We start from the raw sequence: 23,301 nt of genomic DNA, 5'->3' as shown, positions 1-23,301 counted from the left end.
ATTACGTTTTTATGTTGCTTTGGGGATATATGGTTTGGACACTTGACGCAGCCTAAACCAATCGAACGCCACAACAACAATTAGAGGGGGTTCAAGTATAAAACTCTAGGCATTACAAATTGGAAGCGTGAAAATGACACCAAAGTTAGACCCCGTAGAGCTCTAGTGATACGGTGATTTCTGGTTTTTTGTTTAATATTTATAATAATGGTTTTTTCTTTAACTGGGGTGATGTGGTAGATTTGATGGTTTGGCATTTACCAACACGGGTAAATGTGGTTGGATCTGGATTAGCTTTTGGTGGAGAGATTATTTAATGGATTATGAAATCGGCAAGTAAAAACAATACTGGGTTGAGTAAAACAAGTGTGGTAAAAGCGGATTGCAATGTATCTGCTGTTGGTAGTGGGAAAGGAAGGAATTAATTGATTAATTTCTTTTACTAAGTTTGTAAAATTATTTAGGTTTATCAAAATATTAAAGATCAAGAACTGGTTTTAAAAGAATTTGTAATTTATAGAAACAATGTTAGGAATTATTTATTAAATTAAATTAAATAAAATATTTGTACTTCAATTTTGGCAAGTCGTGTCGTGTTTTAAGAGTTTCCTAGTGGCAAATTCAAACCAATTTATGTTGACCCTCTTTATTTTTAGAAATCTAATTCCAATCCCATTTTCTCCTGCTATTGACTGCGATTTAAATTTTAAATCACCCCGCATTAAATCAAGCTGTACATTCTGATAAATCAAATGATGTCGAACCAATGATGTGAAACAGAAGGAGTAAAGGCAGAGGAAAGCGGAAACCCAATTCCATTTGCTTTGAGCCGGGCCAAAAGGTGTCCGAGTAGAATGAGCCTCAATGGGAATGTGAAGTGTGAGGCGAGGCGAGGCGAGAAGAGGCGAGGCGACTCCGATGTGAAAGCGAAATGTAAGGTAAGCAAATAAAGACAAAAAATCTGAAACCCGATAACAAGCACAGAAGTTGCAAGGGATAGACCATATATTATGTACAGGTGGAGAGGACATGGGGAAGCGGATGAGGCAGCTTTGTGTAATTAAGAGGATTTGTTTGCTGGCTACGACTCACCACGACAATTGCAATTACTTGCTGCTGCAATTTCTCAATTTCCGGATTCGAGGGCACATTTATCTCCTTCAGGTCGTGCTCCATTGCCCTGCAATGAGATTACAATTACTAGTCGGAAAAATAGATTAGGGGCTCACAGCATCCTGAACACGAATGCACTTAATAATTATAATGCAGTATTATGTTTGAGCATTTAAAAGGTGAGTCAAAGAACTAAAATAACTAATACTTCAAACGTACTTTAAAGTCTCCAGGGAAATGTTGTCCAGGTTCTGGAGGGTGGCTTTCATCTCCGTGAGCCGCTTGATGATATCCGCACTGGTCAACTTGTGGTAGGTGGCCTTCAAGCCATCGATTCTTTGACGAGTGTCCACCATGCAGCTCTGATCACAGGACTTGCTGTACTCATTGTAGTGGTCCTCGCACCGCCGCAGCACTTCCTCGAACTCCAGGAGAATGGAATTCTTATCGTGCACCTCCTGGGGCGACTCGAAACGTCGGATTAGGGTATCCGCCGATTCGAAGCACTCCTCTAATTGCCGAGCTAGTGTGAGCAGCCCCTCAAGGAACGCCTTCGACTGGGTCACATTCTCTCCGAGGGCATTGTACAAGTGCTTCAGCGCATCAATCCGTTGGCTGAGCTGCTTTGGCGATTTTGTGTACCTGTCCTCACAAACCCTGCGACCGGTTTTGATGGTGCTCTCGATTTCCGCCTTTATCTCCGACAAAGTGCGATAAATTTGCTGAGGATTGTGGAAAATAAACCAATTATGATAAGTGTTTGGTTAAAAATTCGGAATACTCACTAGACACTTTTGGTACTGGGCCTGGACCGTATTGGGACCTGCGGATGCCACATCTAGAACCAGAGTAGATCGCTCCACATTGCGAAGATCTGCATAGGCTCGATTCAATCGCGACTCGTACGCAGGTTGAGGGGCTGTGCACTTGCTCAGCTTCGCCTGGCAGACCTTGAACCTCACCTCCATCAGATTTAGCTGCTCCTGGAGTCTATTGGCAGCTCCAATCTTGCCGTTCCTCGTATGCTCGTCTATAAGTTCGGTGATCTCCTTGAAGTTTTTCTCGTTGGCCACAAACTCGCGAGCCAGGCGCTGAATATTTAGACATTAAAAACCATATATTTAGATTTATCCGATTTTGGAATTTAATATTTAGTTTTACCTGGAAGTCCTCCGGCAGATCCTCAATGGTCACATCGTTTTCCAGATGCTCGCTGAGTATCTCGTCCACCCGGGTCAGCCACTTCTCGAACTGCACGATGCACTTCTCGGACTGCTCCGCCTCGCTGACCTTCTGTTCCAGGAGCTCGGTGCGCTTTTTGGCCTGCTGCTGGAGCTGTGTCCACCGCTTCACGGTGTCATCGATGTCCCGTCGCATGGAGTCGGCCATAAATTCGTTGTCAATTAGCTCGTTGCCAATTTCCTGAATCTTCTCCAGCCATTCCTCAGAGTGCGAGCGTAGCACGTTCTCCAGATCCTAAGCGATAGTCAAAACATAAATACGTTCTAACATGCAATGAATAGTAATGCAAACTCACATCAAGTTCCTCCATGATCTCCTCGGCGTCGGCTGCATTCTCTGGCGTGTTGCGAATCTTGTTCTCCAACTTGTCCAGGTAACCCGTCTCGCTCACCATGAACTTCTTGAACTCCCCCAGCTGCGTTGATATGTGCTCGAGCAGAGCTGTCTTCGCATAAACCAGCTCGGTGACCTCCGTCCAACGGGCATTGATGCGTGTGAACTGCTTGGCCAGCGATCCGTACTGGGATTCCCTATCCTTGTCCTGAAGTTCATCCATTTGGAGGAGCAGCTCGCCGCCCAGTTCGTTGAGCTCCCGAAACTGTATGGTTTCCTTCTCGCAGGTCTCCTTGAGAGTCTGAAAGCGGCACTTGCTCTGGAAGAGCTCATTGGAGTTCCCTATATCGTTGATTCCCGATTTGGGTGTGTTGCTCTCTAGGTCAGTTAGCCACTGATCGGTTTTCTTCAGTCTCTGCTGGATGAGATCGACCTGGGTTTGCAGGGCTGTCTGCTGTTGCTTCTTCTCCCGATGAACCTTCTCCACTTTATCGTAGAGGGTATTCAGAGCTCTGATCTGCGATTGCAGGGATTCTTTTTGGGCTGGTTCCGCCTCCTTGATAAGAATTTCGCTGAAATTCCTTGCGCTTATCACATCTATCTCTAGTTTTCGCAGATCCTGACTGCTATCATTCAACTTGGAATCCGCTGCACTTCGCAAAATGGCTATAATGGCATTGTATTCCGCTGCAAAGTGGTTTAGATTCTCAATAGCTGTGGTTTGCTTAATCACACGCTCATTTAGCTGTTCTGGAAGTCGGTTCCAAATGGTTTGTAGTTCCTCGCCAATCAGGTGTTTTGGTAAATTATCATAGGTGGGTCGAAGAGCATCTAGCTCATCTACCAATTTGTTGAGCAAATGCTGTTGCTTCTGCATGACCTCCAGATTGGAAACGCGTACCTTTTGACTCGATACTTTGGCTACAAAATCTTGAATTTGCTTCAGCTGCCTGGAGAGACTTTCGCCGCCCCTCTGTTGGATGAGGGCCTGCAGAGCCTGCTTCATGTCATGCCAACTGTCGTAGAACAGACCGAAGTCCTGCTTCCATTCCAGCAGCGAATCATCCAACTCCTCGGTAGCCTGTTTAGCCTCTGAAATCTCTGAGGACAGGGATTCCATGTGGCTCAAACGCTGCTCCAGTTCCTTGCCACTGGCTGAGCCGGCGTGCTGTTTATACCAATCTCTAGAATCAGCTAAGACTAATTTGAATCCAGTAAGACTATTATAATACTTTTCCTTGGCCAACAACGTGCTGCTTTCGCTCTGCTGGCTTGTTAGTCTTTGAGCCAAAGTTGCATATCGTTGCTCCAACTGCTTGATGTGGGTTTCTTCCAGGAGAAGGTTCCTCGAAGGATCCTCCAGCTCACACACCTCGTAGAGTTTCTTCAGCTCGGGTAGGGTACCACTACGTTGGTTACTCTGCCCCTGAAGTTCCTTAAGTAATTCACACTGCTGCCGCAGACTTTGTCTCTGGAGTTGCTGTAGCTTCTGCTCCACTTCCTGAACGAAGACAAAGTGCTCCATTATCTGATTTTCCAGGACATTGAAGTTGTCAGCATTCCTCAGCTTTCGCTTCTTGCTGGCCAAGTCATGTTCCTCATCTTCCTCTTGGGACTCCTCCTCGCCAAAGCGAATGATCATCTGGTAATCCACCCAGCCTTCGGGACGCACCACCCGACTATCGTCGTAACTGGCACGATCTCGTCCAAAGTTAAAGCCCTTGGTCTCGATTCGCACCGTTTGCACCTCGACAATCTGTTTCAAGGCATCCAAACGATCTTCGTAGCTCTCCAACTGGATGAGTACTCTCTCCCCCTTGTCATCGCCATCCTGCAAAGTGGCAGCCACCATTTGCCTCAGATCTATCAGATATCTCTGGAGTTCCAGCAGATCCTTGGCACAATAGTTCAGCTCGTTAATACGCTGCGTAATGCCCCCCACATCCGTGACATCCCTGCTCTCCATCAGCTTCAGATCCTGCTCGCGGGAATCCAGCCATCTGGAGATACATTTATACTGCTGCAGTTTCTCGGTGCGCAGGTCGCTCCACTTAACCACATGCGACCATCGCTCGCCCAGGGCACTCAAGCGATCTTCTAGATCATTAAAGTTACCTGAGGTATCGTTCACAATGACCACCATACTACTCAGACTATCCACCAGCTCCTGCTGTTCACTGAGGTCGGCTTTCAGTTTTCGAGCTTCCAGCAGTTGCTTCTCAGCTTCCCCCAGCGTGGGTCCTATATCGCTCATGTGGGAAATACGATCCTCGACACTGGTTAGAAACTGCCGCAGCTGTTCGAGCTTTTGCTTCTGAAACTCGGCCAATCGCATTAGGATCTTAGCTTGGACATCTAGGGCTCGCAATCTCAAAGTTTCCCAGCGCTCGTTGAGCAAGACCATTTGCTGCCTCACCTCGTTCTGATCCTCCTGACTCAGGCCAGCTCCTGCTTTCTGGGACTCGTTGATGAGGTTGCTGCCCTCCTCGAGAGCTTCACCCACATACTCCTGATGTTCGGTTAGTTTGAGCATGAAGCTCTCGTTTTCGTGAAATTGCATCTTGGCGGTGTGGAAATCTTCGGGGTCGGGTAGATCCTGCGAGAGCAGCTGCTCATCCTCAAGCAAGAGAGTGAGTACCGCCTCGAGGGCTGTCTGATAGCCACTGATCTCCACGCTGGCATTGGTGGCCGTGCTCAAGGGGCGCATGGGGTGGGTCTTCAGTTCTCCCAAGGAGCGCTGCTCCAAGCTGCCAGCACTGTCTGAGGTGTAGAGCCCCAAGCTGGCGCGATCATTGTCCAGCGGCACCTCGTCCAAGTCGGTGATGCTCGTGCAGGGCACTCTGCCCGGATCCTGATCCTGTCCCTCATCCTGCTCCCTTGCCCTCATCGACTCCATGGCATGGTACAGGCACATCACGTACATCTGTATCGACTTATTATCCGGCTTGTGGGTGTGCACATCCTCGGCGTCCAGCAGCTTTTCGATTTTGAAATGCCTGTGTGCCAAGTCGAAGCCCAAGTGGAGTCTCTGCAAGGCATGTTGCTGCAAGGCGGCCTGCAGATTCAACTCCTCCACGTGGGCATCCAGGATCATGAGGAAGGCTCTGCCGTCGGACCACGAACTGGAGAAATCGTTCAGCTGCAGGCCATGAGGTTCGGTGTACTGACGTGCCCAGGCCAACAGGGACTTCTCCACCCCGTTGCTCGAGTGACTCTTGACTAGATGCTGGCCATTAAACTCCAGCGCTATCAGCCAGATGAGGCCCAGGGTCAGCTTGGCGTTGCCGCCCACGATGTCATCGCTGGAGATGTTCACCAACTTGACGCCGTGCTGCTGGATCACGGTTATCACCTTATTCAGGTTGTTGATGTGGTGCACCCGCATACGACCCTTTTCGGGTTTCTAAGGGGTATAAGAAAACAGAAAATTTATGTTATAACCGACTATATAGTATGTGGATAGGTATTGGATTTTTTAAACTAAAGGTTTGAAAAACGAGAGTATATATTTGGTATCCTTATATTACTTTTAATGTTTTCTTAGTCTAGCTGGTTAGGATTCTTTTCGAATTTGAACAACATCATAATTAGAATTTAATAAAATAAAACATTTGTAAAACATTTCAAAATACTTTTAAAGTAATTTCACATAATAATTGCATTTTGAGGTCGTAATGACAAACGTTTTTTTAAAGATTCGGTAACTCATATCACAACGGATACAAAGATATTTTCAAGGTTTTCTTCAGACCCTTTTTAAAGACGAATTCCAATCTTTCAATCATTAATCATGAGTTATCTATACTGACCAGGTGCGTTTGTGTCAGAGTGCTCAGCAGGGCCAACAATCGGTGTCCGTCCCGCAGGTCCAAAAACAAATCCTTCACTGGCGTGCACTGGGTATCGATGAGATGTGAATTGATCCATTTCGTGAATGTTTTCTTCTGTATGTGCTGTCGTTCATCTGGAGCAGGAAAGAAGCATGGAAAGAAAAGTGGAGAAATGGTTAGATCCATTAGAGCCAAAATAGTTGCCAACTTTCTTTAGTTAACCTCGAGCCAAGTCGGCCGGCTTTAGAGCCAGATTGTAGGCCATCGCCACCGCCATGGCCGTTGCCAGACCCAACCCAAAAGAGTCTTTGGAACGCCAAGTCGGAATCCAGACTCAAGTCTTGTCTATCGCAAGGGCCCAACCCAAAACGCAGCTCAGCGCAGTCCAACTTTGCCTTTGCTAATGAACTGCAACCAAACGTGCCAAATCACTCGCTCGAAATCAATTAGCGGAGACGTCGCTTGCAGTTTTCCAGCTCGATCGTGGAGAGCCGAGAGTCGAGTCAGTCAGTCAGCAATTGAGTACGGATTGCACAGAGAAGAATAGATAGAATTGATTTAATAACCACTGTTCTTCAACGATAAAAAAAAACTGACAGATTCAAGAACATTTTTACGATTTAAGAACAGTCCGTTCATACTTTTCATCCAACAATTTTTCTACCTTTAAAATCTTTTAGATCAAATCTTGCTTAAACGGTATTGTTTAACCTTATGAACCAAAGTTTAGCATTGACCGCAACCTATCTTAACCACTTTTTAGTCTCTTTTGGCGGTCGAATTTATATCACCCTGTAAAAACTCTTCAACGATAAATTCCATCTTATAACCTTAAGTTTAACCTATAAAAATCTATTAACCTTTATGGAATTTACATTAGTAAAGAAGATAATAAAAGCAAAAATATAACATTTTTATGAATTTTACGACTGTTATAATTAAATAAATAACCATACTCGACCCTCAAAATCTAGACCTACATTAAAATTACCCCTCAAAAATCCCTTCATAAGAAAGTAAGTTAAATTGATAATTTTTCCACGTGCAGGGCTACGATATACCACCTTTTTGCCTGCGTCATTTGTCTGTTTTGTGTGAAACCGCAGCTCACTCTGGTCTGGCCACCAGCAATTTGCATCGCTCCTTAGAAGAAGTCTCTGATTGATGGCCGCCTTGGCCAGACAATTATATGAACTGGCAGCGGTTGCGTGTAATTACTGATCGATTTTTGTTCTTTTCGGCTGTAAGTAATTACTGCAATGCTGGACTTGATTTGACTGGCCTTTTTCTTCGCTGTATGCAAATTGACAGGTGAACTTGGGCTTTGGAGAACTAGACTCACGGAATGCACAGGGAAGCTCAACTATGTCACGCTCTCAACAACTTTCGGATCCGATTACTGTAATTAACTTGTTCTAATCGCCTTTCGACGAGGTGATGAGGCAAAACTCAAAGTGTGTGGCGACTTAAGCTAATTACAACTTATGTAAGCGCCTAATCGGCGGGTTTGAAGCTCATGAAAAGTAAGTTTCTGCTTGAAGATACACCAGAATAGTTCATTTAATAGAAAAAAGTGACTGGCATTGATAAATAAATAACATATTTTTACATTTCAAAAATTATTCACCTTAAAATGCATGTGAAATACCTTTAATTATTTAAATTTTCCCCATAAATCATATCAGTTTATATCCAATATTCCGAAACGCACTTCATGATTTATACAATTTATGATTTATATAGAATACCAGAATCTCCAATTTGACAACTCAGATATCTCATTACCCATTCACAGAGAAACACTCCCCTGCAAACATGGGCAATCCATTGCGGAGGACATTACTCATCTCATTCCGTGTGGCAAATAGGAAAAGCAAGCCTCTGGCGAGGCACAAGGAGGCACTCAAGACATCGCCGCAGTGCTCTCAGTGCGGAATTTAATTGCCATATAAATGAAGGACAGCCAGTGCCTCCCCAAAGACTAATTGCCGAGCGGTACGAACGCAGCACACAATATTGATCGATGTGGCAAGTCACGATGCTGATGCTGATGCTGATGGCGCCTGCCTTCAGCCGTAGATGGCGACAAACTGTTGCATGTGACCCACAAATGAGGCCAACTGTAAAATGGGCTCCAAGGCAAAGGACCCAGCCAAACTGAGCCTAGTTCTAATGGGCGCTGGCGACGATGACGATGGGATGCCACACGTACGATTGCCGCCAGTCATTAAACAGAGAGAAAGCGAACTCCCTGGGAATTCTCGGGGGGACCACTGTCCCCATACCCTACCGATTTCGACTGCCACCGCCCGCTGATAATTAAATGAAATTTCATTAATTGAGCTTTAGACTCTTTGCATTCATTAACTACACACTCTCCCAAGTGTCGAGGCTGGGTAAAAGCAAATGGAACTTGCCACAATTGAAATTGCCTATGCTGAACTGACGGGGGCGTATCGATAAGGGGGGGTTTCACAAATAATTTTAAGGTAACTATTTAGAAAAAGGTTTTAAAATCCCCTTTAAAGGTTCCTAGAAGTATGCAGTAAAAACGTAACTGATTTGAATTATATTCAAACATACTTTCAGACACCTTTATAGGTTTTTTTTTGATTTTTAACTATGCTGATTTTACTTTTTATCTCCGAACTATTATTTCCCACTAATATTTATTTGTTGTGTTGGAACACTGAAATACTAAAATCACCTTTAAAGATGCCTAAAAGTAGGCAGTGAGAACGTAACTAAATTAAATAAATTTTTAGATGCTTTAAGACGCCTTTAGAAGTCTTGATATGGTTTAATCACCTAACCATATTATCCCAATCATATTTATTCGTTGCATCAGAATACCAAAACTCGTCATGGAACCGGTCCCACTTTTATTTAACAACTTTTTCCCCTGCGTGTTTATTATTCAACCTTTAGCTCTACCCCTCCTAGTTACGCCCATGTGTCTGTGGGCAATTATATATGTTTTGCCATGCCACAGATAACTGCAGCATCATCAGCTTTGCACAGCAGCAGCATCATCGTAGCCGTCAACATTTTCCAGCACCGAGCGGCAGCCACATTTTCAGTGTCAATTACTGCAATTTCTTTGCAGTCCCCGAACTCACCTCCCAAAACCCTCCTCAGTTTCAATTGGAAGTGCAGCTTTAGCATTTCTTTTTGTTTACCAGGAAGTATATTTCTGAATATGTGCTGATGACCATCCTTCCTTCCCCCTCTCAGCCGTAATCCCCCGGCAAACAGTTGGCCCAATGCCTGCTATTAGGCAGCATCGTTTTGTGCGCTGTTTGTTTTCCCAAAGTTGTTTGCAAATTGTTTTCCCCGGAAAAACTCTTTCATAGCTGCTTCACCTACAGCCTTGTCCATCGCTACTACGGTGGTTGTGGCTTGTTTTTATTGACTGTTTGCACTTTTCAATGGGATCCCAAAAACAATTCAACTAAATTCATTGGTGAAGCATAAAGGAACTGCAAGCCGAGTGATATTTATTGCTTTTCTTTCCGAAAAGTTTTCACAAACTTTTCTTCCGACTTTATGATGAAGAAACAATTTGGCTCAAGGTGAGAACATTTCAAAGATGCTTTGCATGTAAATGGGTATCTGCAGATGACACTTATTAAATATATTGCATAGCAGGAATACATTTTTATAAACAGCCAAATAAAAATCGCTGAGAGGCAGTGAACTGTAAATTAGGCTTTGATATGAGCCTTGTTTTCAGTTACAAACATTAGTAGCATTTTATTATATAACCCTGCTATGCGAAATAAATATAAGCATGCGAAACACAAATTACTGGCAATATTTATGACACTCCCCACGAATAACCTTGAAAAACAAAACAATTAAAACGAATTCTGCAATTCACATTTTTGTCAAAATTTGTTTAGGATTTTTTTCCCTTGTTTTCTGTCTCCTGCTCTCGACCGATTATTATTTCAAAGTAGTTAAGCTTGGGGCAAATTTATTGCAAATTGAAAAACCAAGCAAAACAACAATATTGTGTGCTGACTCGAATTCAATTCAATGGAATTGCGTTCAATGGATCAACTGCCCGAATGACGTACTGATGTCATTACAGTTTGTCTTTCTGCTCGCCAGATACCCCGCGCTTCCCAGCCTTTCGATTCGTTGTTGTTACTCTCACAAACATTTATTGCCTTCAATTATAAAGCAATAAATTGATATTTTATAGCTTTTGTTTGCGAGCCCAGCAGTGCGATATGCAAATCGAGAGGAGCCGGGCCAAATTGTTTGATATGTAAGCCCGTTAAGCGAAAAATATCGATTGTCAGTCGTTTTGTCTGTTGGGAGACTTTTTTCCCGCGGTTCCTGTCATGATATAAAGTTTTGATTATGGCATTATTCTTTTGGCAGCTCCATCGAGTGCTGAAATGTTTTAATGTTAGACGAAAGTTGCTCCATGGAGTGTGAAAAGTTCGTCGAACAGCCTCGTTGATTTATTGACAGTCCGCTGGAAGCCGGTTATTGGGCTTGAAATATTATATCAAATAGCCAATTACGTTTGCAAATTGGGGAGCGGTGCTCACGATAGACGGATTTATGAGAAATATTATTGGGAAATATTAAAAAATATATAAAATTAAAAGTTACGAGTGGCTTATATGTTTTGGTCAGTTACAGGGGTTATGCAAGAAACAATTGAGCCCAGTTTTATAATCAGGCTGTACCTTCTCTAAACTCGAAAAGAAAAGGTAGTTTCTTGTACGCATTTTTTAAAACAGTGGGGATATGTCGAAATAGTTATGGTATAGTAATATTTAAGACCTACTTCCCAGCATATGATATTTACTTAATTGCAGTTTATTAAGCATTTACCCCTCTGGAGTTGGGAAAAGTTCTTCGTGGATCGTTCTATCTCACTGTAATCCTTTCTGCCTAATTCTTTATGGCTTTTCGTATTATTCTGGCAAAGCGTGACCCGCATCGAATGAAATGAAAACAGAAATTATATATGTAAACAAACCGAACTGAGGACGAGGGAGTGGGCCTCGACTGGCCCCAACTTCCCTCGGTCTGTTTATTATTGGAAGCCCATTTGGCTTGTGCCGGCGACTGTTGTGCCTCGATCCCTCATTTATTGTGGGTCAACAGACAGCACCAACACGCACTGGCGTACCACCAACTATAGCGCCATTGAGCAAATATTTATTTGTTTTCCCCTGCATGTGTGTCAAGCAGCACGGATGAGGTGAAGGAACTCTCCTATGTGGCCACGAAATTGATAAGCCACGCAATAGTTGATACCTCTTATCAGTCTCCAAATGAGAGGAACGCCACGCATACTGTGTAGGCAAACATTCGTTACGCATTGGTTGGAAAATTAAGGGGCTAGCGTTCCGTTCGGTTGGGCTCCTAAATCGGTGGGATGGTACTTTGAAGTCGGACTTAAATATGTACTTAAATGCTGGGAATTGATTTAAGCACTGAAGGTCTGGATGGCTCTTAGAAACATTAAAGAGCATTAAGGTGACATGTTTTTCTAAATAATTTATATGAAAGGGAATTTATAGACATGCCATTGAGATTAAATAGTATGTGTTCTATTTGAATATAAAATGAATCTGCATAGCTACCGCCATAATTAAATATAATACTAGTTTACATTTCGTACTGAAACAATATTTCAATACTATAAAAAATTGTAAACTATAATAATACTTTAATTTAGGGACTAAGGCTTTACTTAGATACCTATAAACCTATATTTAGATTTCAGAAACCGGCAAATTTGAAAGAACTTGGTTCAGTGCACTCCATTTTATGGCCAAGCCCCGCACTCACCAAATTTTGTATAATCACCCTCATGGTTGGATGAGTTTCTGTTGTCATGACTTTATAATGGTAATTTCAGCTTTCTTTCTGCCCTGAAGGGAGGTCGAGAATTTAATTGCTCGGCTTTACTGGCCGTATGGGAAATTTAGACTTTGGCGACCGAAATTCCGTTCGCTCACACGTAGCTACAAATTTTCGATCAATTTCCCGGTATTTGTTTGTATCTCCGGCACCGAGCTGAGTTCGATTACCGGCGACTTTTGTATGGCTTGGAACGTGACTTCTTACGACATTTCATTGCATGTGACATGCATTGCGATTGGAGGTTGAGCTATATACAATACACTTTGGATCTTTTCCCTTAATTTCTGGATTGCTTTTTATTTCGAGTTCTTTCTGCAAAAACATTTGTATGTATGTGCATATTGTATTTTAACAGCTTTTGCTTCATTGTTATGTCCGCAAATTGAGTTTTGCCGGAATCGAAGGGAAACAAATTGGTAATTTCAAGTGCGAAATGTTTTATTCAATTGGTTGATGGCGGAGTGTCGAACTTTTTCATAGAAATAGTTCAGCAGATTGGCATTTTTAGAAGAGCGCAAAAGTGGTTGTGTTGTTCCATTAATTTAAAATACATTTCACTTTTTGTTTCGTTAGTGGCAACTCAGTTTACAAATAGTTATCAGAAACTTTAAATGGCTTTTCTTTTAAATTTAGAGTACTAACTAAAATTACTTTTCTAATTTATATCTAAGCTTGCCATACCTATTCATCATGAATAACAAATTCAAATAAATGTTGCGTACATATCAATAACAAGTTTATCTCATGGCGCTAATCTTTATATTTATTCATATATTTACGCCTCGTTGCCGACCTGTTTATAGGTTCTCCAAACACTCTCCCCAAATTGAGACACAATTTAAGGCCGAAAACTCGAAATTAAATGCATCATTCGAGCAAACATTTGAACCACCTTTGGCCCGCATAAATTAGAATAGACCAAAGTGCATTTTCAATGGCCCAAAAAGTCTACGAAATATATCTGTATATATGAAAATGGTGGCGAGGAATGTTTGGGGGCAGGGGAAAAGCCTGGGAAAACCTGTTCCCAGCAAGAAAACGCCGCCGGCAGACACCAGCATGTCCGACACTTTAAGAGTGAGTTTCTTTCCAAAGCCTTTATCAATGTGGGAGACCAACAACACGAAAAATAACAAAACCTGGTCATGTCTGCGATATCCCCCAGATACTTCCCCCAGCCCCGCCCCCTCATCGCCACTCGGAATGTCCGCCCCCTCGACTTTGTTGCCGTACTCGTAGATACCGAACTGCAAGCGGAAGTTTTAATTCATTTTTGTTGTCCATATTTTTTCAGTGTTTTCGAAGTTGTTGCTTTGCCGCAGTTCGGTCAACACTTTTATTTTTCCGACGCTGCCATCCGTTATAGCCGGATGGCCAAAATGTTTGCGGGTGTTAATTACGCGGCGCTCGAAATTTTAAATGATTAACTAGCTGGCTGCGATGTGTCGGGGTAGTGGTTATTAAAGGAATAGGTTTCAAGGTAGAAGATTTATGAGGCTCTTTATCTTGAAACTTAATTTTAAGCCTTAAGATTAAAATACAAGAAATTCCTAATTTATTAGCTTTGATTAAAATGCTTCTCAAATCACATTTATCAATGCCGTTTTAACTTCTGTCTTTAAGTTGAATTATTTTTTCGGAAAGATTCACTATCTAAATCTTATGTAGGTGCTAATATACTTAAAAATTCTTAACTAATAGTTATATTCTAGTTAAATTTTTTGACAAAACAAAAATGACAAGCCCAACTAAGCAGTGAGTCGACTGATGCCAGACTCAGTTAAGATTGATTACCAACATCATATGAAGAAAACTTAATAAACCCCTAAAACAACCCAAGAAAACTGTAATGACATTGGGAATTTAGACCATAATAAACGTAAGGTTTAATTTTATTTATAATGCTTGCTTGATTATTATCTAAATAATTCTTAAAATATGGTTTAAAATAACTGTAGTTCCTTAAGCAACTGTAACCTTACTATTTTCTCATCGACTTCATTGGTTACCCACTTGCCCAACACCCAAGACACTGGCCGTCACTTATCTATAAATATTTATGAAATTATTTAGTCATATCTTAGCCAAACGGCCCACACGGCACACTCTTTACGCCTTATTAAGTTTATTTTTTCGGCGGCTTTGGGGTCTCTCAGTAACCAGCTCTTGCTGACTACCCACTTTGCGATTGTCTGTCTGACGGTGGTCGAAAATTGATTACAAAATCACTTAACCGCCACCGGTTTGGCTGCCGTTCGCTGCTTAAATTTTACGCATTCATTAATGTTACGGATAATTGAATTTACTTATCGCGAAATTCACTCATTCATACATTAATTGCAAGTCAAGCAGCAACGAGGCTTGCATCGTCATCGCCCCACCGTCATTATCACTACAACCATCATCATCACTGCGGTTGACAAATTTCTCAATTCCCCGTGGTCATTATTGTTTAGAGCTCAAACTGGTTCTTAACTCGGTTTTAGTGCTTTAAAAATATTTACTCGGCGACGAGAGAAATGTTTTGTTAGTGGTCTTAAAGGAGGCTTAAAGGTGTATTTACAGCAGAGTGCCAAGTAAGTAATGAATGATTAATTAATTGAAGCAAGGTTTGGTGTGTTTTAATGTTTGTTGTTTTGTATTGTTTCCTTCTGAGATTTATTCTTCAATTCACCGTTTAATTGGTGGGTCACAAAACCAATTGGGCTCGCAAAAGCAGGCAGAATAATTAAAAGTAATCATTTTGTGGAAGAAATCCGCTGACTTACTTACAAATGATTTATGCCTTTAAAAATTGCAGAAAGTACACTTCCCGAGAGAAATGGTATCTGCAACTTGAACACATTTTGTAAAGTGGGTTACTTTTTTCCTTAAGCTGAAAGTTGGCAGAACAAGTTTCCAAAATGATTGTTCCTCCAATAGTTTCTCGCAGCCTTGTCATTTTCCAGCCCATTTCACTTTCAATTTGTAGTTTTCCAAACAAATTAGGCTCTGGAGAATGTATTGAAAAAAGCAGCCGAGGTTCGCCTTAGGGAACTTTTGCTGTAATTTAAAATTGTTGTCTGCACTTGTTTCACTTTGCCTCACGGCTTTTTTCTCCCAGGGCTTATTAAAGCCCGCTTTACTCGAATGGCGCTTCAATTGCTCCGGGCACTTGATCCTGGCTCCTGCTCCTGCTCCTGCCACTTTCGCTACTTCAAAACGAGATGATGATGGCTTCCTTGTTATTTTTATGAACGACGCTATGCGAGGGAACGAGCGCCGTGGCCCTTGTACCCGCCATAATTGATAGGGGTTTAAGTATCTGTACATGAAGTATTTCCCCCGTCCTTGAATGCGTGAGAATTGGCAGCATTCGAGTCATGTGTTATTCATTTATATGTAACCATTGTAGCGATCCGCTGGTGGAAATTATTGGACAAATAGTGACCGGACAGATACACACTCTCTCGTGTGGGAAATGCGCGGTACGTACAGATGTGCATCTCCAATAGTTTGTATTTGCCGCTTGCTTCATTTAATTCCTGTCAATTAAGGGATGTCTGTTTGTTGTTCTTCTTCCTGGAGGCCTTTTTAATTGAATTCCCTGCCCGCTTAAAATGTTTGTTTATCAGTTATGAGCTTCAGGATTTATTTATTTGCCGTTGGATACACAATTCACGCATCCACTATCATTTAAGGAGAGCTTAACTGAATATGTCGCTTGTTTATCAGCGGACGAAGTGCAATGAACTAGTCTATTTTCATAAGCTGTGATTCAAAACAAACTATGCGGAACTTCTTAGAAAAAGCAATTTATCAGGTACTCTGGTTGACAAAATTTATATTGTATAAGGAATGTGATTCAAAAACTAAAATTATAGTGAAGTTAGTTTGTTTTCCCTAAGATAAAAATACTATAATATTTTTTTATGTATTAAGATCTTCTCTCTTACCCGAACCCATGAAAGTCCTACCTTATTAAAACAACCTTTTCCTTATAGATACTTTTGATTCCTAAAATTTAAAGCTTTTTGTATGTGATATCTTAAAAAGATAACGAAGGAGTAGGCCCAATTTGATAACTTCGAAATACTTATACCTGCCTTAAAATATGATATCTGGCACAGTTCGATCATTGAACCTGCAAATATATTTTGATATCTTTAGAAATGCCACAACTGCCCTCATTCCTTATCAAACCTGACACTATTTCGAGGTGAGTTCAATCGATTCCCTGGCTGCCATCCACATTTAGCACTCATTGATATGCATTCATCGGATTCAGTCTCTGCAGCGACATAAAGTTGCGAAACGCGCTGTCTGCTCAGGTGCACTCGAGGCCGACTGTTAAGCACTAGAGAAGCACCTGGAAAACGACAAGTCGTCGCTGTAGTCAAACAATGTACATACGAATGCGCAACTAAAAATAAACATGGCACAAGCTGTCAACCGGCTTCGATCAATATTTTGCCACTGCTCACCCCCAGCGGCGGTGGCATTAACAATAACAATATCAGGTTCAGACGGACGACGGCTAATTAGAAAGTTTTCCTAGCCAATAAGGCAAAAATCGAAAAGCCAAACATTGCAGAGGCAAAAACAAAAGGCCAGGCACTGTTGAGTGAAATGTTGGCCAGCTCACTTGACCAAAAGGCAGGCATATCTCTCCTTTCTCCTGCCTGTATCCCCGTCTTTTTACACCCGGCTCAAGCTCAGGCCCACTGAGGCGTTACAAATCATCGACTGCAACTGATCGTTCACCATTTTGACATATCGATGGAGTACTATATGCTTGGCACATAATATCCCACTGAATACCGAAGCTTGGCGCCCTTTCTCTTTTCGTAAGATACACGTATACCTCCATATGTGTGTGTACATCAGCGATTGTTTCCCCGATTCTTTGCTGGCACGCAACATCGATCAATGATAAGACAGTTTGAGTTATGAATTGAATTTATTATTCGGCTTTCAGCGGGTGGGCAGTCTCCAAGATCGCAGCGAGGCGGGACTGCCATTCTGTGGGGCGTGCAGATTGATTGCCTAAATAATAATTGAATGAGGAACTATTGGCGGTCTTTCGACGAGAAGAGCGGCAAGATCCATTTCAGATAAAAGATAAAACTCGGAGAACTTCAATTATGTCGTGTACAATTGTTCCTCTAAGATATTTCTGTAGGAAAGGAAACCATAGACATAAAAAGAGCATGTTTTTGCTCATGAATTCTGTGTTTTAAAGTGCCAAAATATCTAAAATAATAAGTAGTTGAAGCAGGTTGTATGTAGTCTTATAATCTTCTTTATAAGGTACAATAGATTTTCAGACACATTAGTTGACCAATTTTTTTTAAATATACCATACAATTATAGCCCACTCAATGATAAACATTTTCAATAAACAAAATTGAACCTAGTAAACTCTGCGAATTAACCCTGAAAGCTTCAAACCAACCTGTTCAACCAAAAACTGCCCCATAATTTCCACTCGGCAAACACACTTACCCCCATTCATTTCGTTTTCCCCGCAATTCAGCTACAAAATCCAATCAAGCAATAAACAAATGGAAGCCCATTAACCGAAAAAAGAGCAAACTAGCAGGAATAACAAATTGCAAGCTGTAGTTGGAGTCATTTTTTATGGGCGTGCGCATTTTTTCACTCCCTCGTGTGTGTTACTCGGCACACAAGACCTGCATTTGTGTGTGCTCCAGATCCAAGTCAGCGATTCCAAGCCAGGCACACAAAAAATACCAAAACTCAAATAAAACCGACACATGTGGCCAAATGCAAATGCGCACTTTGTCGCATTCCAAGCCCAGCTGGTCGAGTTGATCCCAACTGGCGGCTTTGCCGGTTTGCAGCCGCAGACAAACCAGCGACAGGCGCAGATACACCTAGTGGCATCCGAACTCGAAACTGCATTTGTCATTTGAAATGCAGATTACTCTGTTCTAAATAATAGTATATTATTATGTACCACATTTATTTTGGTTCAGCGAATCCTAATGAATATATTCTAATGTGTTTAATTCGATTTCCAGTAAACTTCGGTAGAACCATATACATATTTAGAAACTCTGAGAACCTTAAAATATTTTTTTAAATATTTATTAAGCTTTTGAATTTCTCTTTAAAATTGATGTAATTTACTTGGAGATCTTAATATTATGCTCAACTATTTGCTCATAAGAACTATTTATTTTTAAAAGTAGTCTTGCATTTCTGTTTCCAAATATTATTATTTTTCTATTTTCTTGATAAAAACTTTTCTGAATTATATAGGCCCAGATCAAGACTCATTGATCATACAACATTATTTATATAATTCCATTTCCTCGATAGGAACTTTGATTTTATAGGCCCAGATCAAGACTCAATCATCATGCAGTATTATTTGATCGAAACACAATGTACCCTCACAAATTCCGGTGTTGGGGATTATAAAAACCCACACACATTGGACCCTCGCACAAATTGGTGCGGTTCGTATCTAAACCGAGTCTCAATTACACACGAGCTCAGCCCCTTCGCCGCCAATTTTGCACCCCTTGCCCGGCGGTTGGGTTCTCATTAGCTGAACCCGCGTTACGCAGACCGTTCGGCTGGGGAGCGTTGGCAACCGTCGTCTGTGGGCCCGACCACACCCTCCTCTTTGGACCCCACCCCATACGCCCCGACCTTTTCCTCTAGCCCCTTCAGAACTCAACCGACTCTGCATTCGCCTGATCATTAAATGCTTAACCAAATGAGTTAAAGCGATATATCTGTGGTTCCGAATGGGGTGTGTGCCATCACTTTGTTGTTGCTGTACACTGGGGAAACTTTGTTATTATGTTTCGAAATATTCAAGCTTGAGAATCAAGATTTAAATTCAAAGTGTATATATTTTGTTATTATTATTATTATTCAAATGGTATTTGAACTAAAACTGTTTTGGCACAGTATAGGATAGAAACAAAGTTTTCTGTTAGTGCAATTTCTTTTTACTTTGATATTGCATTTATTGAAAGTATTTATTTGTAAGCTTTTAAGTCATAGTTTTTATTCTCAGTGAGTGCGGGCATGTTTCTTTCTGAAACTACGGGCAACATGTGGTCGCCTGCTTGTCTCTGTTTTAAGTCGGTCTTGCAGCTGAAGAAAGCATGGAAATTATCTCAGCAATGTGAAATGGGGGCACGAGCTCTGAGCTCTCGAAATGATGGCTCCCCCCTCAACGGGGTTAATTTTCGAGCAGGGGTGCTGGAGGATCATCTGTTGAGTTTTTGTAATTATCTCTGAACATGTGTGGGAATAAATGCATACAGAAACTTTCTGAAATGACATTCGTCGCACTTTAGAGCTGGAAAATTGGACTTGCCATTATGGCGTGGAAAACTTTTCTCTCATTTTATTATCTAAACTACTCACTTTACAATCTCCATGTGGGTGGGAAAGAAAACCACAAGAGTTTTTAATACTTTTTTATAAAAAACTTAAAATAAAAGTGCATTATTTTTTTATAAAACCAGAGTCAAAGAAAATATGAATCTTACCAATTAAAATTCCGGGTTCCATATTCGTAGTTATAATCCTTAGATCGCCTAATCCCAGTAGCGAATGGTTTCGATTTCGATAAAAGTTAAAATATAAAACCTATGCTTTCCAGGGTCGTGACTATTTTAAAATCTCGTTGAATCACATGAAGCACAATTCGGATTATTATTTCGATTTGATTGATTTGGTTCGTGGAATGGTAACTGATATAGCCACATTCCGTTTTTTACCACTTTCGCACCTTCTTGCTTTGTTTACTGCTTCGTTTCGTAACAATTCGCGTTAACGGCTAAGATTCGAGGTTCGAGGGTGCGCCAAGAAATTCTGGAAAACTAAATAAAAATTGCCGAACGCCGAAAATTAAGTTGACACCTCTCGTGTTTACTTTCTTATAAGACTTGGTGTTGGCCTTCCCACCAACAAACAAAAAACAAAACACTTTTGCGCATGCGCACAGGCGAAAATAAACAAGAGGAAAAGAGCGAGGGCAGCGAGCGGGAAACAAACGAAACTACCGTTAGGCTTTTCCCCCGCTTTTAATGAGTTTTCTTGTTTGTTTGCCTGCCATTTGTAATTTTAACAAGCGGCGTTGTTTACCACTTTGATTGTTTTATTTATTTTTGCCCTTTCTTTATCAATTTCTTGTGAGATACCACAAATCACACAGGTGCTTCCTCTCTCCCCATCTCTCTCTCCGATCGCTCTCTCTGAAAAACAAACACCGGTTGGCGGGGAACGTTGGACACGGCCGGAACAGGCGGCATAAAATCGAAAACCAGAAATGGAACGTGTGGCAAGTGGAACAGACAACAGTTTTGTTGTTGCTGTCGTGGGTAATTTGTGAGTCAAAGAATCAGGAATGCGCGTGTGTGTGTGTTTGATGGAGGAAAAAGCGAGTCAAACCATTGAAAACTCATTAAATCCAAGGTAAAACCCAAAGTTTGGCGAACTGAATGCAAATTCCGGCACTGGCTGTTGCAATTCCTTCGAACTCGTTGTTAATTCTGCACTTTTGTTTGAACAACTTGTGGCACACGCACACACTCGCACAAATTCTACACCTTGAACTTGCGTCAGCTTTTTTTCCTTGCTTATTATCTGCCTTTTTTGGCCACACTCTTTGCACTCTTTAATTAACTGCCTTACTTTTTGGGTTATTAATCTTCTGGAACACACACCTTTCGCAGCCAATTTATGATATCTTTTGTTGCTTCTTTTTTTCTCGGCTTAAACGACGGCGCGCATAAAAACTGGAAACTACATGTCGTTTTTCCGGCGCGTTCAAGTCTTTGCACTCCGAGGTCCAAAAGCGATCTGAAAAACGATCGGGAAATGTGTAGAGACTCAGGCCTCTCGCACGGCGATCTTATTGGAACGGGCTGGAGAGAGAGTTTCAAAGCGCGCCTCAAAACGTTCCGATTCGGCTGTTTCGGTGCTCAGAGAGCGGGGTCGAGAGAAGCCCCTATTGGAATTCAATTGAAATCGAATCGGAATTAATTGAAGGGCTGCGCACAGTGGGTCAGCATCGAAGGTCTTTTACCTTGACTTTTAATTTGTTAAAAACAATTTAAGAAGTTTTTTTTAATAAACCTCTTAGATATCTATTTGTATGCATTGCTCTTGTATTTAGAGAATTCGTTCTCTCAATATGAGGCAAAATAGTGAGCAGAGAAAAGTTAAATTGAGATTATTTAACAATATTTTGCTAAGCAGACACTGATGATTGCTGGAATAAACACTGCAAGTACCACCAACTAAACTTGATTTGCACATTAAAAATATATATATATATCTTTGATATATATTAAAATATATATATATATATATATATAAATATATATATATTTTAATTCGAATGAAAAAGTCAAATTTCTCTCTTAAAACTGTTTACTTGAAAACCTTACTTGCCAAATAAAAATAGTACGTAAGTAAGAAGAACAACACAGTTAATTAATTCCAAAGTCTCTTTGGACAGATTTCTTATAACTGGAGTAAGAATGTAAAAATATTAAAACAGTAAAAAAATACTAGAAACAAAGAAGGCGTTGCTATAGCCTTCTCTGTCAAAACCCTACCATTCAGAAAACCCTTTCGGTAAGAGCTCTTCTCGAAATCAAGCCCAAAAATTTATATCTTCCGGCACAACAGAAAAAACCTAGAGTTCAAATCCTAAGACAGATAAAATGTCCCTGAACCGTGGATTTAAGAAGATCCTGGGGGCGATTCCGCACCAGATTTTGCGCCGCGGCAAGGCGGACTACGGGAAAACGGTGTGCAATCTCAGGGTCAACAAGCAAACCAAGGTCCTAGTGCAAGGATTCACCGGCAAACAGGCCACCTTCCACTCGGAGGAGTCCATAAAGTATGGCACCAATATAGTGGGTGGTGTGAATCCGAAGAAAGGCGGTACGGAGCATCTCAAGAAACCCGTCTTTAAGTCCGTGGCCGAGGCAGTCGAGAAGGTGAAGCCAGATGCCACTGTGATCTTCATACCGCCTCCCTCCGCCGCCGAGGGAATTTGCGCGGCCATCGAGAGTGAGATCGGGCTGATCGTGGCCATCACCGAGGGTATTCCCCAGTCGGACATGGTGCGGATATCGCAGATGCTGCAGTGCCAGGAGAAGTCCCGCCTGCTGGGACCCAACTGCCCGGGAATCATCTCGCCGGATCAGTGCAAGATCGGTATAATGCCGGGTCACATCCACAAGCGCGGAGTGGTGGGCATTGTCTCCAGGTCGGGAACTCTAACCTACGAATCGGTGCATCAGACCACCAACGTGGGATTGGGTCAGGCCCTGTGCGTTGGCCTGGGCGGAGATCCCTTTAATGGGACCAGCTTCATAGACGCCCTCAAGGTCTTTCTGCCCGACAAGGAAATCAAGGGCATCATCATGATCGGCGAGATCGGAGGCTCCGCCGAGGAAGAGGCCGCCGAGTATCTCAAGGAGCACAACACGGGATGTGAGGCCAAGCCGGTGGTTGGATTCATCGCCGGGCAGACTGCTCCGCCGGGTCGTCGGATGGGTCACGCTGGCGCCATCATTTCGGGTGGTAAGGGGGCGGCCAAGGACAAGGTAGCCGCCCTGGAGAAAGCCGGCGTCCGCGTGACCGCCAATCCCTGCCACCTGGGAACCACACTCCTCGAGGAGATGATCCGCCTGAAACTGGTGCCCAAGCCAGAAGAGAAGAAGGCCCAGGCTGGCAAGAAGTAGGAGTGGCGGAACAATATTTTGTGCTCTATAAGTAGGTCTGAAGGGTTGTACAAAATAAATAACTGAAACAAATGTTGAAGCCTTCCGACATTTATAAGAAAGTGTGATACCCATTATCTTCATAAAATATCTTTATAAAAGATATATCCAGGGCTTGGCAGGCA

At 42.0% G+C, this 23,301-nt stretch overlaps 2 protein-coding genes and 1 long non-coding RNA gene across 21 annotated transcripts in view; 2 read left to right on the top strand and 1 right to left on the bottom strand.

The window, feature by feature from the left end:
• The window catches only part of LOC108031361 (dystrophin), a 152,979-nt gene that overhangs the window by 129,318 nt on the left and 360 nt on the right, over positions 1-23,301 (bottom strand). For 15 of the 19 annotated variants that reach the window (XR_006367355.2, XR_006367356.2, XR_001768547.3 and 12 more), the window contains exons 2-7: positions 6,498-6,652; positions 2,651-6,091; positions 2,275-2,589; positions 1,899-2,204; positions 1,333-1,835; positions 1,093-1,180 (exon numbers count right to left, since the gene is read on the bottom strand). Coding sequence is in view for 11 of the 19 variants with exons in the window: in XM_044091028.2 (XP_043946963.1) it covers positions 1,093-1,180; positions 1,333-1,835; positions 1,899-2,204; positions 2,275-2,589; positions 2,651-6,091; positions 6,498-6,652 (4,808 nt within the window). In the remaining 8 variants the exon portion in view is untranslated. Of the gene's footprint in view, positions 1-1,092; positions 1,181-1,332; positions 1,836-1,898; positions 2,205-2,274; positions 2,590-2,650; positions 6,092-6,497; positions 6,653-6,740; positions 6,890-19,924; positions 20,258-21,071; positions 21,252-23,301 lie in introns of those variants that run through there. The other 4 variants (XR_006367358.2, XR_006367359.2, XR_006367357.2 and 1 more) reach the window with 4 other exon arrangements.
• On the top strand, positions 7,642-8,857 carry LOC122817792 (uncharacterized). Its single transcript, XR_006367361.2, has 3 exons — positions 7,642-7,761; positions 7,830-8,041; positions 8,314-8,857. It is a non-coding gene; the product is annotated as an uncharacterized LOC122817792 (long non-coding RNA).
• LOC108031364 (succinate--CoA ligase [ADP/GDP-forming] subunit alpha, mitochondrial) lies at positions 21,983-23,209 on the top strand. Its single transcript, XM_017104643.3, has one exon. It carries the CDS (start codon positions 22,109-22,111, stop codon positions 23,135-23,137), a length of 1,029 nt encoding a protein of 342 aa, XP_016960132.1. The 5' UTR covers positions 21,983-22,108; the 3' UTR covers positions 23,138-23,209.

This window comes from Drosophila biarmipes, chromosome 3R (genome assembly GCF_025231255.1).
Source record: "Drosophila biarmipes strain raj3 chromosome 3R, RU_DBia_V1.1, whole genome shotgun sequence".
NCBI lineage: Eukaryota > Metazoa > Arthropoda > Insecta > Diptera > Drosophilidae > Drosophila > Drosophila biarmipes.
Note: the sequence above shows the minus strand (reverse complement) of the source record. Positions and strands in the feature narration are given on the sequence as shown.

Bases quoted from the DNA above. Each gene is read 5' to 3' on its own strand.
- LOC108031364 (XM_017104643.3), top strand. From the start codon at position 22,109: ATGTCCCTGAACCGTGGATTTAAGAAGATCCTGGGGGCGATTCCGCAC.